At 37.4% G+C, this 15,836-nt stretch overlaps 1 protein-coding gene across 7 annotated transcripts in view; it reads right to left on the reverse strand.

Annotated features, from left to right (window-relative positions):
• Positions 1 to 15,836, reverse strand: part of LOC107725634 (MICOS complex subunit MIC19-like) — a 78,099-nt gene that overhangs the window by 25,888 nt on the left and 36,375 nt on the right. For 6 of the 7 annotated variants that reach the window (XM_016534966.1, XM_016534965.1, XM_016534967.1 and 3 more), the window contains one exon: positions 810 to 824. The exons of the other annotated variant lie outside the window; for it this stretch is intronic. In XM_016534966.1, the coding sequence (XP_016390452.1) occupies positions 810 to 824 (15 nt within the window). The remainder of the gene's footprint in view (positions 1 to 809; positions 825 to 15,836) is intronic. 7 annotated transcript variants of the gene reach the window in all.

Here is a 15,836-nt window from a genome sequence, read left to right on the forward strand (position 1 = left end):
TATTTTTGACCATATTTCAAAGAACAGAATAATAATAGTAATGTCAAATTTTGTAAATATATTTAAAAATGCTTGCGATATGTATTTGTGTGCGTGTATATATACTGTATATATATACACACACAAATAGATATCGCAAGCGTTTTTAAATATATTTACAAAATTTGACATTACTATTATTATTCTGTTCTTTGAAATATGGTCAAAAATCATGAGATTAATCACAATTATGCTATTCTATTAACAGCCATAGTTTTTTCAGTGTGCATAAATAATCTGCTATCAACTCAACACATACTAAATATTAACCAAATAATAAATAATATTTCAATAATATTCTTTATCAAATCACCATTAACATTCTGGTGGGTTTTCCAGGAAACAAAAAGTGAGTAAAAATTAGTGATTTTTTAACTTTAGGTTTTTATTTCTTTTTTTATGTTGTGCTGGTCATCTTGAACTTATGCTAACATATAGCAGCGTAGATGCAGCATTATGCAAAAGTTATAGATAGAGCAAATCACATTCAGCCATGATTAATTTATTTCATAAGCAAAAGTGCCTCAACAATGAAAAATAATTTCTTAGCTGGTGTACAAACACAATGGCAAGAAAATGACATGAAATAAAAGAAAAACGATGATTAGAAAAAAAAAATCAGCAGTAAATTACAGAAAAAGAGAGCGAAAGAGACAAGAGAAAAGAGAAAGAAAGAGTGAAAGAGAGAGTCTTTTTAGGCATGCAGTACTGCAGCAGGAAGCAGGTTGAGACAGATATGGGATGTACAAATCAAACCACTTATGCCTTACCTTTCTCTCCATCTGCTGGAGTGAGGGAGCAGAAAGAAAAGCACACAGAGAAAGAGAGAGAGAGAGCAATTTAACGATGAAGTTCCTATAATTACATTCGGTATTCAAAGGCTGAAGCTCGCACACACACACACACATACACACACACACACACACACACACACACACACACAAACTGCGGTGTGAAGCAGTGGGGTGTTTACTGTAGTGCAGGGACACAGAGACCGTATGATCTGCTCTGTGTTATCAAACACCGTCGCAAGGCGAGAAAGAGCTCTTCACAACAAATCTCATCTAAAATCTAAACCCTGAAAATCTGATCTAATCTAAATCTAATCAGAGCAGAGCAACCTCCATCAGAGCTTAACTCCAGCGCTCATGGAGGCCTGTGCCGCTGATGAACTTCTCTCTGACTCATATATATATATATATATATATAAACCCGCAGGTAACACTGCCACGATTTCTAGGTCACTAAGAAGGTTAATAATAATAATCCCAAAGAAAATTAAACTTCTTAAATCTCCTCACACATGTACACACTAAATTCTCATTCATTTTGTTATTGGAAAGGTAACATTACCACATCATATCATTATAGCCAGGGGCGAACATAAGTTTTTTCGGCCTGGTTCTCTTGAGAGCACCTGGAGATTTGGTTTGGTGCACTGCACATAGTGTGACCCATTAAATGCATCTGTAAAAAAATCTAATAATTAATAATAGTAATAATAGTAATTATTGCACTTCATTTTGTTTCTTTTTGTAAATAAAACTAACAAAATAAGTAAAGTTTGATAACACTATTATACTTCAAAATAAAAAATTAGTATTAAATTAAAATATAATTATTTATAGTACACTTAAATCCAATGCTAATATTTATTTTTTTCTTTTTTAATGTATTCAAAAAAATTTTAATGGATTCAAAATTTTCAAACCTAAAATCAGCAAGCTGTTATTTTGGCAGGCTGCAGGCACTGTAGTGCTGCCGAGTGAAGGACGTCAGTGAATGAAATATCATAGATTTGCGTTTTGATCTGATACCGGCAGCACATAGCCTAGATTTATGCGTTCAGTTTGAATGGAAATCTTATACAGTATTACAATTAGTCGATCTGAAATGGTGATGACCTTTTTGCACATTTTTTTATTTTGGTTGCGCATACATACCGCTTATGTGCACCCCTGATTATAATTTTACACTTTTCTATAGAAGGTGTTTGCTATCTGCTTGGGCCTTACAGGTCTTTGTGAGGGCATTTTTAAGTGATTGCTAAGGTATTCTGATTAGAGGTTGGCCGATATATCGCCAAGGCTGATAATTGAGCCGGTATCAGCTTCGGCCGATACGCTTTTCTGTTACTGAGTGCCCTGTTGGTTACAGTGTTTATATACTGTATACAGTGGGTACGGAAAGTATTCAGACCCCCTTAAATTTTTCACTCTTTGTTATATTGCAGCCATTTGCTAAAATCATTTAAGTTTTTATTATATATATATATATATATATATATATATGAAAGAAAATGAAAAAGAAAAATACTCAAAATAAAAATGACTGAAATAACTGTAATATTATCTCCATGAAACTAAAACCACACTGCCTCTTAAATGCACACACACCAAAATGACCAATTATCCACTGAGATTTGAATGGACGGTGGCCATTAGATAACAGCATGAAGCCCAAATGTGTTGCAAAAATAAATCCAAAACAGATATCTGGCTACTGGTAAGCATTATCTACAAGCCAATCATCTAATTTCTACAAGCTAATCATCTAGAAATCATCTAATTTCACATTGTTCACAATTAGACAAACAACACGTGTTAAGAAAATAAACAGGGTCGTTTTGATTTAACATTTCAGGTACAGTATGTTTAGAGCGGCCCATGACATGCGTGTGGGTGTGTATAACACGGTTTAATAGCAACACAACTGCAGTTTAATGCAGTCCCACACCTGCAGCAGTGAAGACGGACAGAACTGCTCTCCAAAAACACCCACAGCCCTCCACAGAAGCAGTCCACCCCTCTGGCAGAATAAATCTGACCTCTGCGTTGTTCTCCTCCAGCACTCACATGTACACACAGACACATTCAAGTCTGCGAGCCAATCGAGGCCCTTGCGTGGGCGAGAAGCATTGTGGGTAATCAGTCAAGGAGACATTATGGCTCCAAATTTTCTATGGAAAGAAATGCAGCTACTGCCATTGACCTTCAGCACACACACACACGGAGCAGCTGCATTCACAGACCAGTAGGTAAACACAGTGACAGCGTATCCAATGAGCAATTAAAGAACAGGGAGGCGCTGCCACCGATGTGCGCACAGGGATTTTCCCTCTCATTCAAGACATCATAGAGGGCATATGGCAGCCCTCCGTCGCTCAGTCACACAGGCTGTCAGGATTATTTCCATCACATCACACTCATTCAGTCTCCTGCAGGTCATATAATCACATTACACTGCTAACAAAGGCCCCCGAGTCACATGACCAATCGCTCGCTATTATCCCGCAAATGATGAACAGGGAGTGGGATGGGAGGCTGAGAAATGAAAGTGAAACTACAAACACTGAGAACAAGAGATGGGGAGGATGGGAGGGAGGACAATGAGAGTGATTTATCATACAAGATGTCACACCTCTCGTGACATGTGTCTGGATGGAGAGAGACCGAGACAGAGAGAGACCCACAGCGAACTGCAATCCCGCTGTTCTACAAAGATTTTTTTTCTTTTTTAAACAAACTGGTGACTCCCCATCAGAAGAGAAGTGGACTTGAAGAGAAACTATCATTGTTTTTTTCCCCTTCAGGCCCAATATGGGTAGCGCTATAGTTAGCTCCTTGAAGACCAGTCTGTGACTAATAGTGACTAATTCTCAAAGCAATCTGCGTTGAAATGTGCCGCTCAAACTGTTTAGATCAAACTGAAATGATAGCTAAAAATAATCAAACTTCAGACCATTTTGTCCAATTATTTATCTATTTATTTTTTTTGCCACACCTGCTAATTGTATAGGTGAATTGAGAAATTCATTCTAAAGAAAGAAATTTCATTCAGATTTGCCACATGGCATTCTGGAGAGGATTGGGTATCCCCAATTTTTTGTCATTAGAAGACGTCTATATTAGGTCCGTATGTCTTCGATTTTAGAGTGATTTGATTTGAACCATCTATTATTTTCACAATTATATTATATTTCTGAAAAGTTACTGGCCTTATTAGCCACATTCCATTTTTGAAATCACATTTGGCAGTTGGTGACAGTTTATTCTGGGCCAAGTTTCCAACAGATTCTTCAGAAAAGAAATGCAGAGTGGCAGGTGCTACACAGAGCAAAAAGTTTGGCATTATTTCCTATCATTTCTAAAAAAATGTCCTGGTGTCTGGAAATAGAAATATCTGAATAATAATCTAAATTAAACTTATTATTTCACTGTGACTGTGAGTGCCAAGTTTTGAATACCAAATAGATATTATTGTTGATGTGTGAATGTGGGAATTTGTGCTCTATTTGCTCATCTGACCCGTGTCAGTAGTTCAGAACGAGTTGTTTTTGCAGCTTAGTTTTGATAAATGGTTTTGTTTATTTTTTTTTTAAACAGTGAAGAAAGTTTTAAGTTCTGAAAGTACATGCTTTCAGAATACAATGAACTGTTATTTCGAAAGGCCAATGAAAATTTGATTTCTCATTATATGACCCATTAAAAACACTGCTATCCCTGAGACAATTTTTGTGCCGTGTTGTCGCCCACTCACACCCATTATAACAAAAACTATCATTGCGTGACTCAATGGAATATTCGGGTTATTTTCAATCTAAAGTTTACGCACAATGCTATAAGTGCTTCAACAAAAAATACAATAACTGTAAATGCATTTCCCATTCGTTTATCCACATAGATGGATGAGCCAGACACCCAGTGTGCCACAGACAGACATTAAGTTCATTCTTTTAAAGACACAACCAGAGATATTGACAAAGGAATCTTCTGTAAAATGAGCAATAAAAACAGATGCCCAGTGACATTTATCATTCTGTATCTGGTAAGTGAGAATTCAGCACGGCCCAAAGCAACAGATGGGCTGCATTTCCTCCAGCTCGTAGAAAAAAAAAAAAATGTAGACAGATATAATACGTCAAAAAACTTTGTTTTAATTGCAAGCTCGCCTCTTCCCACACAATCTCCGCTCTCGCATGGCAGGAGGACTTCAGCATCATCGCAGCAGACCCCATGGTCAAATTAAACGGGTCATTTAGAAGGAAAAGTGTCTTGCTGAATATCAATTAGCTGCAGCTGAATAATTAAGAAGAGCAATGTTTTTAATTAGCCGAGTGCTGCAGAGTTTGAACTAGCACGGAATGTACCGACATAACAGGTAAAAGCATGTGCTGCGTCAGGGAGATATTTTAAAAATGCCTCGTTCTTCCCATTTCCATCCTTCTACAGTACCTCCATTCTCCTCATGTTGACTGATCTGTCATCTGCTCTCCTACGCAAAGTACAGTGACGTTTCGGCAGCTCAACTTGGGTCTGGAAGGTTCGTGCCTTCCCTCATCTCGACCTGAGGTGAACACGGTCTTAATGAAGCGGAAAAAAATGCTCGCAAGCAGAGACCCACACATGAGACAACAAATCAAAGCTCTTTGTTAAAAACGGCGTCTCTTTCACCATGACCTTCGACAGCCGAACCGAACAAGGTCAGAGTTACTCAGGCCCCGGCATCCATCACAAGGAACTCAGTTGCCAGAACAAACCCAGGAGTTCACCTGTCCAGCAGGCACAGGTCGAAGGTCAAATGTCGGGTCACAGCCAGCCTGTTCAGATCTAATTGGCACTGAGAAGAACGGGAATAAAAGTGATAATGAGAGAGCGTAAAAGTGTAAGAAAAACACGCAGGTTAGAAACCGAGAGTTTGATTTTGGAAGCTTCCAAAAATATGATGATTAATATCATGCCGAACTGTTTCGGGAAGCTCAGTGCAGATAAAATGTCAACGTACCTTTAACAAGGTCGATTTATGCATGGCAAATAAGGTAAGTCCTTGAAGATTTCACACAGTTTCAAGCGAAGCATTTTTCTCTACGGGATGATCCTTCGCCTCCTTGAGATCACATCCTGCTAAAAGCTGTCTGGGAAGCTGGTGTATTACCCAGCAGTCTGTGCTGCTTTGACAGGAAGGGTCAGTGGGTAATTGAGAGGGATGCTGAACAGAGGTCAGAGGTCATTCTTGCGTAGGCAGAAGGAGTTGACGGCCCCCTGTGTAGGTCTGGACATGTCCTCCACTGAGACACAATGGGAAAAAAATTAACTGTCCTGGCAGAGTCCGGCCCTCATTTTCTGTGAGCAAAGATCAAATTAGCGGTCAACAAGAAGGCCTGTCCTATACTATTAAAGGGACCAGATACAAAGATTTCCCAATCAGACTTGGTGCCCTATATCCAAGACCCCACTCTACGAATGTCCTGGTACTCTGACACCACGATCGATCCAGTGCCCTAAAACACACAGCATGTACACGCTTCTCTGTCCACCTGTCAAGAAATATCTCCATCCGATCCATATGAATTGACAAAGTCGCCCCATATGCTCATAGACAGATATATCAAAATTAGTGTCTGGTCTGGGAATATTGTCATTTAAATATTGTGTATTCTAATCTGAAATACTGCCCATTTATATCTGTTTCTTGTTTAATACAAGTACCTTTCCTAAGGTCATCAGGTCACCAAATATAATCTAATTTGGCCACTTTGAGTGGTTAAAATTAATAAAATAAAATAAAATGGCTAGCTAGCAGCTATGTTAACACCGTAGATGAATAAGGCCCATATCTGAAATATTATTTTTCTCCCTCCCCGCAAAACACACATCCAGGCCCATTTTCATACGTAGAACTCAATTTTTTAATAAATATGTTTCCATATGTTTTTTTTTTTCAGTAATATTTTTTCAGCATGAACAGCCAGGTCAGAATTCATTTTTTACATGAATTACATAAATGTAATGTGACATTCTGCATAACTGCGTGCTAGATTTGCCCTTGCTGTAAAAATGAAGGAAAGTGAAAACAGTTGGTAATGCGATGGCAAGGTGTTAGACCTCTGTATATAAGGCATTCCTGATATATGGAATGCCTTATTATTAATGAAAACAATTTGTTTTGTTGTTTTGCTTGTTTAAAAAGTACTATATAAAAAAAATAGGTATTATAAAAAGCATTTGTAATTGATAAATTACAAAAAAAAATTATAAACTGTATTGATAAATTATAATGCATTATATTTTATAAATGTCTATAATATACATTAAACTACTTTTATTATTATACAGAAGTATTTGTATAAAAATATCCGTGTATAAATTACATAACATCAGCAATTATTTAAACAGTAAATACAGTTTAAATTCATTTAATTTCATGACATTTATTATTGAAATCATTAAAAATGAATTATATTAAGAAATTATATGCATAAATGTACATTTTTAAATACCCTTTTTTGCTGTTCAGACCAATTAAAATGTCACGTGAACAAACTCACAAAAATGTTGAACGTGAACACAAAATTTGGTGGTGTGAACGTAGCCTAATTTTTTTTTACGTGTCATTGAGGTTTAGAGCCCATGCCACTGTCTGTGCCAGGCCAGCTGTCAGTCTACGGGTCAAACTCGGACCAATCTGATCACAAAGTTTGATCAATTGACTGATCAGCAGCCCGAGGTATTAACTGATGGCTAAAGCACTTTTCAGCTTGTGTTATCTCTGCTGAGGCCATATGGGGAAAACCATGGGGAAATCAAATCATCAGTCACGTTCATGGAGAGCAGTCTCCAAGGAGGGCTAAGCCATCTATTACCACCGAGAGAGAACAGCCGAATAAAGAGGAGAGAGACACCCCTGCAGACAGAGAGGAGCAGAGGTAGACAATAGAGCGGAGATCCAGGACAAAACAAAAGAGTGTTCCTCTCTCTAATATCTAACTAGAGGACACACGAAGGGACCCAAAAGGCAGAACAATTGCCTTTGGAATAAAGTTCTCCCTCAAGGGAATGAGGGAACAAATAAGAGGGGAGAGAGAAAGGGAGAGACACAAAGACCGAGAGAGAGGGTCATGGTAAACCTGAGATACATAACTGAGAGAAAAAGAAAGAGAAGTGTGGCTGCCCTTCAGACATGCAGTTGACTTTGGATTTCATGCTGATGGTGACCGCATGACTTTTGTGTGTATGACCTCAGTCAGGCGGTACTGTAACGAGATGGAGCTGCTTACATATTCATGTCCGCTGGGGCCTTCTGGGTAAAAGAGGGCTGCCCTTGGTATCTCCCAGTCAACTTTATTTCCATGGCAGTTCAAGGTGAGATTTGTTGACCATTTCTGTCTACAATAACTGGTCTTGTTTCCTTTATCACTTGCGATGATCTCAGAGACGTCTGACATGTTTCTCTTTTAATATGCCACCTCTATAGTTTTTTTTTTTTTTTGAAGGGACTTGAATAACCAGAATATCAACCTTTTTTTCAAGCACATTGCTGCAAAACAAAACAAAAACAAAACAAAAAAACAAACAAAAACACAAACAAAAAACAAAACAAATTAAACAGAGAAACAAAACGAAGCAAAAAACAAAAAAAACAAAGCAAAACAAAATAACAAACCAAAAAGCAAAAACAAAACAAAAACAAAACAAAAAACAAAAAAAAACACAAACAAAAAACAAAACAAATTAAACAGAGAAACAAAACGAAGCAAAAAACAAAAAAACAAAAAGCAAAACAAAATAACAAACCAAAAAGCAAAAACAAAACAAAGCAAACTAAACAGAAATGCAAAACAAAACACAAACCAAACAAAACAAAAGAAAAAAGCCATTAAAATTATAATTTATAATAAATTATACATTTAATGTACAGGGTATTATATTAAATAACATTTATTTTTTCCTTTAATAACAAAACCGAACATCTGCTTTAGTTTTGGTTAACTAAAACGCATATTTTTAACCACTCAAAAAAAAAAAAAACACAATCTAGCTACCGTACAGCACTACACTAAAACAGTCACAACTTGTACAAACAAAAATTTAGATTGAAAAAAATGTAGATTGTGCTAAAAGATTCTACTGCAGATCTGTGACCGATGGCAGGACAGTAACTCCCACGTGGCCGCTCTCTCTGTGCTCACATTTGGGCATCTTCCCAATTAAAAGGCAGATAAACAGCAGGGCTGTGCTCTCACCACACTCTCAGCAATTATCAGCATGCCTCAATTCACTGTGGAAAGTGTTGTCTTCATTTGCAAAAACATGTTTTTTTTACTATTTTGCGAATGCAGATGACATGGAAACAAAATGAAACTGAGGCAGCTGGTAGCAGCAAGTCCACAAAGAATGAATCAAGGGTGAATAAAGCCAATGTCAATATGGGCATTAGTGGAAATCTAATTATGGCATTTGTCCATCTGGAGAAGCCTCATGAACTGGTCCATTCGCATCCGGGTACAGCCCTTTTCACCCAAAGACACATGTTCAATCATGTTTACTATGTAAATTTAGGAAGGGATAATGTACAGTCGGCCGGTTGTTATCGTAAAATGAACCCAGACGGCAGAGCAGGGGTCTTAAATCACCCTGAAAGGGTTTATATTGCCATAATGACCGTCTGACTGTACATTATCCTCTTTATTAAAAGTCTACTTACCAAATAAATGCATAAATAAATAGACTTGAAATATCGATTTGAGTTCAACTATTACTTATGCGAAAAAAAGAGACCGTGTAGCAGAAAAACAAGAAAAAGCTCTGCGGTCTTTAGAAAAAAAATATTTATACGCAGGATTCCAAAACTGACCAATCAGAATCAACTATTTCGGAAATGTGTATAACAATTTAACTACTACAGATACTTCAATCTTCACTTTATGCCAATGTTCTTCTTTTTCTCCAACTCCGTGTCCTTCACCTCAGCACCAAGTCAAAATACACTTTTATTCATTGTACTGCTCACAATGCTTCCGGCGAAATTTAATTGCAAATCTACGCTCGTAATGAAGTGTGATAATCAAGGATTAGGGCGGTGGATAAGGAAAGCCCAGATCACAACAGCTATATTCCACTTATTTCAGTCTTTCTGGAGCTCTGCCATCTTTGCAGAGAAAGTGATTTTTTCCCCCTCATTTTATATAACTGGGGAAAGTCAGTTTCAAGATTTAAAATGATGTCTAAAAATAGCAGTGTTTTCAAATACCTTCTCTCTCTCTAGAGGCACAGCTACATGCAAAAACCCTCCTGTTGCCTTTTGGGCTGTAAATTGACTTCACAAGCTGCTCTGTCAGAAAGCAGCTTTCCTGACACCTGCTGCCATCCATCAATCCAACCCTGGCCGAAGCTCGTGGAAACGGGCGGCCGGCTGAGCCAATTAGCTGCCGGGGTGAGCGCCGGGCACTGGTGCCAACCGGAGACCCAGCCAATTAGGGCCAGTTTCAGAACACTGGCACTGCATGTGGGCAGCAAAGGCTACAGAACTCGGTGAACAAGGGGGAATCAGCAGGGAGTCCAAGCCTAGAAGGAGACGAGGGAAAACAGACACTGAAACGCACACACACACACACACACACACACGAAGCGGGATTGTACATTACACACCTAATTCACTGAAACCAGCCATCCAAACACCCACACATTCACATGCTCAACAAACACGGTTAGTCTTAGATTACCATAAATCCAAAAAAATATGCAAGCCTACCTGACTGCATTGGCACAACATCATTTTGCAGAGTCACAAATTGCATCCATTGTTGGCACATAGATCTTAGTTTGCATGTACTGCCATTACAAAGCTATTTGATATAATGGTGTTGGGGGAACATGTTACATGCTGCATAATCAGACAGCTTTTTCCAAGTAATACAATTAAATTAATGAATAAACTATTTAGTTTATTTACAGACAAAAATTAATGAAAACTCAAAATAAAGCAGGTAACTGGTACTAAATTAAGGAAGTAAAATATAAATTATTTTACAATTAAATATTACTAAATTAACTGTTTATTGATTATTATTAATAATTGTCAATATATTGTTTTCTGTGAATGAGTAAGCAGGGTGATTTTCACATAATTTTGATGTAAATATTCTAGCCTACAAGACTGATTACTCAAAAGTTTCATTCAGAGCTATTCAGTATGGGTTTTATGGCCTTATTTCAGCTACATCCCCCCCCCCAAAAGTTACTAAACACGCATAATCTTTTTTTCTAAAAAATGCAAACATGCACATCCATCTTGCTCACATATTGTAGCACCGCTTGTGCTGAATACAAAAAAAATTATATGTTGGCCAATAGTATGTTATAAGTAGCTGAAATAAGCACAAATATCAGGGCATGTCAAAACATCTCAAGGGTCCCAAAATCACCTCAGACCCCAGAGGGTTAATATAATGTATATAAAAAGTAAATAAATGATTAAATAAAAATTCATAATAACTTTTATTTACATAATTTCTTCAAATTATTATCTGCATAAGCTTACATAGCCTTAATTATTAATATTTTTTCTGATTAAGAATCAGAGACTTTGTAGACATTCACGAGTCTGTAGTTTGTGCAGAGCAGTGAATTTGCCCACTATTTGCATGAACAAAAATGTCTCTCAAGTTCTTTGGTTTTGCAGCATGTTTTAATTCATCCCCATAGTGGTTATGTGATGTTGAGATCAACTCAGGACAACTGAGAGACTTTTACGGCGCCAAAAAAGGCTGCAAACAGTCATTTGATGCTGAAGAAGGCAAAACAAGATTAAGAACCAAGGTTATGTAAATTTTTAAACAGGATAGTGTAAATCAAGTTATTTTGTCTTGTTAAATATATGTAAACATCTGTTCTCTATTAAACTGGTTGAAAATCTTACAGATCCTGCAAATGTTACGTAAACTTATAAGAAACCCCAACCTGTATGAATACTAACACATCTCCATTTATACTGCAGATCACACACACACACACACAAAACATCCTGTACCCCCCCCCTACTTAAGACTAAAGATGAAGAAAACTCATTTCTCAGACCTCTTGAGCAAGGTAAAGCACAAAAACATTTTTTTCCCTCCCCAAATACCACCTACTAGTACATCCAATTCAAAAACCAGCAAGTCCTCTTTAATACCTGGGAAATTAAACTGTGGGGTATTATCAGTCAGGGCCAGTCAGCTGTATCTAAAATATAACAGCGTTTGAAGCACGCAGATTTGCAAGTGGGACGCTTGCTATGGCTGGCGCTATTTGAAGGCCGCCGAAAAGAAGAGAGGAAGAAAAAAAAAAGAGAGAGAGAGAGAGGTTGGGGAGGGGGACATTTGTACTCTAGAAATACAAGCTTAACTGAAGTGGCGTCTGCAGACCATCCAACCATCAAATAAAAACATCTGCAGACTCTAATATGTAGAGCTGATTGTAGAAGCAGAAAACTCGATTTGAGATCAGAAGTGGAAAAAAGCTTTAAAAAAAAGTCCAGCCATAGTTCAAACTATCAACTGATATTAAAGTAAAAAAATGAATGAATGAAAAATGTAAAAAAAAAGAAGATTAAAATCATGTGCATTCATATGAAATGAATACTCAATTAACAATAATCAATAAAAGGAATAAATTAATCATGACTAATTGTAAATGAAACCGTTCAAAAAGTATTCACACCATTAAGTTCACTGTAAACAGGAAAATATACTAAGCGCACATGAAACAATTACCACAAGAACAAATTTTCTTTCTTTCTTTTAAAGAATGATAATTATTTTACTGTGGCTTAAGTGTTAGTTAAGTGTTAAATAAGTGATGAATATTTTGGCACGATGTTTGAGACGCGAGAGCTTTACACAATCAGATAATTGCTAAACACTTTCGGGTGACTGCAAAAACAACAATCCCTGGTGATTTGCAGGGTGAGAAAATGTCAGGGATTTTATGCTTTCTTAGGCGCACATTTCAGGAGCTTTTGCAAGACTGTCTGTTCTTTTGTCTCAACAAATCACGCCAGCCAGCCATCGAATAAGTTGCATCGGTCACTGGGTTGGAGATGGATGACTCTGCGTTTGATTGAAATGTTCGCCCCAGGGTTTGCCTGTGTCTGAATGAAATTATATGCATTGTGATTGATTGGCTGTCCTGAAAGATCGCTAGAGGGCCAGAGTCAGTGAAACCCAAACACTACCAGACTTGACGAGTTTATTAATGTCTAGAATCGCTGACAGCATGTATGGTCGAAGAGATACATGAGAACTTCTCATCACAGTGCAGACGTCACGAAATGTCATTGCGACGCATCTAAAATGAGCAAGTTCGATATACTCTACAGGTCTATGGGAAAATGACACTCTAGTTGGAAGTCTAAGTCAAATAACATCCAATCTTGCGTCCACCAAACAAGCTGACGAACAAAAATCCAGAACCGCAAAACAAGATGGCTTACCACATAAGTGTACATTGTAAGCACTTTTAAAAGCTAGTAAAAGTCAGGGTCTTTTGGCTGAAGAAAACAGAGATTTGTTACTAAGCTGGTGTGCTTGGAGGAAAATGATTCATGGTTTCAGGTAGAGTCAGCGCTTTGTTTGAGAAGAAGGACAGCCATCGGAACAGCGACCTCAGAGCTCTTGGCTTGGGTGAGATAATTGGAGAGGCTAATTTGGGCGCGCGAAGACTGTTCCCGGAGAATGCAGCCGGCGCTAGCACTCAGCACTCAGCTATTGTACGTGACAAACAGTGTCTGAAGACCAGAACATGGTGTGAATTCTGATGAGAGTCGGATCGATATCTCCTTGAACGAGGAGAGGAAAAATAAAATGCTCATAGAGTAGCACTGGTCAGCTTAATAGTTCACAACCTTTGAAATACAAGCTGTGTTTCTCGGGCATTAGGCTCCAGTCGTCTCTGAGAAGCAAGCCCTGGAAATGTGGTTTTCATTTGGTTGCCAAAATAAATTTTTAAAACCCTGTGTTGAATATTCACAATAACTGCAACGACAAAACCACATTACACAACTGTGTGATGATTGCATACACAATTAAGTTTCCAGTAGACTGTATCATTAGATTTGTTTCAAAATCCCATAGTTTAGTAGATTACTAATATGAGAGTCACAGCATTATAGTTGGCAATAACAGTTGGTAATCTGGATTAATTTTCTTTAAACTGACAGTCTCTGCACATAATGTTTTTAAAAATAAAAATTTCTGAACTTAAAAAGCTTAAAAACTGCTAGACTGCTAGTAAGATCATATATATATAAACATAAGAAACTTCTTTCAAAAACATTACAAAAAATCTTAATGAACCCACACTTTTGAATGTCAGTGTATATGTAAATTATTTAATTATATAAAAACATCATCAAAATACTGTAAATTCAATGCAAATATCTAATAAAGACATAATAATACATAATAAAGACAGACAGACAGATTTTTTTTTTAAATCTTTCTCCACTTCTAAATACAAGTTACTATCAAAATCCAAAAGCAAACCATCAAGATGTTTAGGGCCCAATAGAGTTCTAAAGACAAAGTCAAGGAAATCCTGCTGTCCATACGACCTGCCTCTGCTTAGACGGCTCGAACCCAAGAGAACACGACTAATACCGTAAGAACCCAGTGGCCCGTGTAAATGTCCCATGAGTGAATGAGTGAGCATGTACACCGCCTGGCTAATGCATTTGTAAAGCAAACTGCAGAAACCCTGAAGTGCGGCACTGTGGCTCTTACTCGCAGTAAGAATGCATTTCAAAAGCCTGATTGATGTTTAATGATTGAACGCCTTGCAGTCAGGCAGAAACGCGCTCAGAGGAAGGAGCTAGGACAAAGGACTTAACAAATCATCTTTGAAAGGTCCATCTATTCAAAGTGTGCTGAGAGCAGCAGAACCATGTACTACCCCAGCAAGGACTTTCAAACACTTATTGATGTTTTGGAGGCAATTTAAACTCATTTCAATTTCCAATTACTAACAGGTTGAATATTACTTTGTGATAAAAGAATAATGTATTGATCAACTCACTATATCTTGTGCGTGTGTCATGTTCATTAAACATATTCTCACTTTGTTGATGTGTAAATACATTTTTTAATTCAGCAATGAGGCCATTTACATGCAAAAATGATTGACCAACACATGCTGCTAAGCAAAAAGACATCTAGCCATAGCTTGTGTGAAGTGTGAAGGTCTCTAGAAAGTCCCATTTGTAGTTGAAAACCGAGAGATTACAATGAAAGTGTGGCTGGTTAGTCTCCAGCCTTTCACAAGGAAAAAATCATTTCAAGGAGAAAAAAAGAAACAAAAAGAAAAGAGTTTTATGATAGCACTGTCAGAAAAGATGATTACATGAGAAAAAGCGGCATGAATCTGGCGATAACCCTTCAAATTCTATTAAAGAAGCTCCGCTCAAAGAAGAACTCAAAATTGAGAGGGATGAAATGTGTGTGATGATGTCCGTGAGTGAAAATTTTCTGTTAAGAGAAAAAGACAAGAACCTGTCCACCTAATTTTCCTCTGTGTGTGTGTGTGCGTTTGTGTATGTGTTCATTTCGTACTGAAAGGAAAAGACATATCTCAAGACATGTCTAGTTCTCCTCATTGATCCATATTATTTATTTACACCTACATGTCTATTTCCTGAATGCTTGATGAGCAGTGAAAAGTGCAAAACACTCAAGGCCAAATACTTATCACACAATTAAAGCATCACAGTACTGTATATGATCGACTAACTACTGACCTGAACTGGTAATGTGCAACATTTTACAATTTCACAGATCCTAAGAAGTCTTGCATAGCCAGACCTCTGACTGAACATCCACAATGGTCCACAATTGAGCTTATTTTGGCCAAGAAACATTGGTTTTGACAGAAACCAATCAGAAACCACAAATCACATGACTGGCATAAAAACCAAGGTTGCTTGGTTAATCTGTTAGTAATATTTGTTTAATATTTTGATAGTCTCTGTAAGCAGCAGAAGACACC

Source organism: Sinocyclocheilus rhinocerous, unplaced genomic scaffold (assembly GCF_001515625.1).
Source record: "Sinocyclocheilus rhinocerous isolate Xijiao unplaced genomic scaffold, SAMN03320098_v1.1 scaffold153, whole genome shotgun sequence".
Lineage (NCBI taxonomy): Eukaryota > Metazoa > Chordata > Actinopteri > Cypriniformes > Cyprinidae > Sinocyclocheilus > Sinocyclocheilus rhinocerous.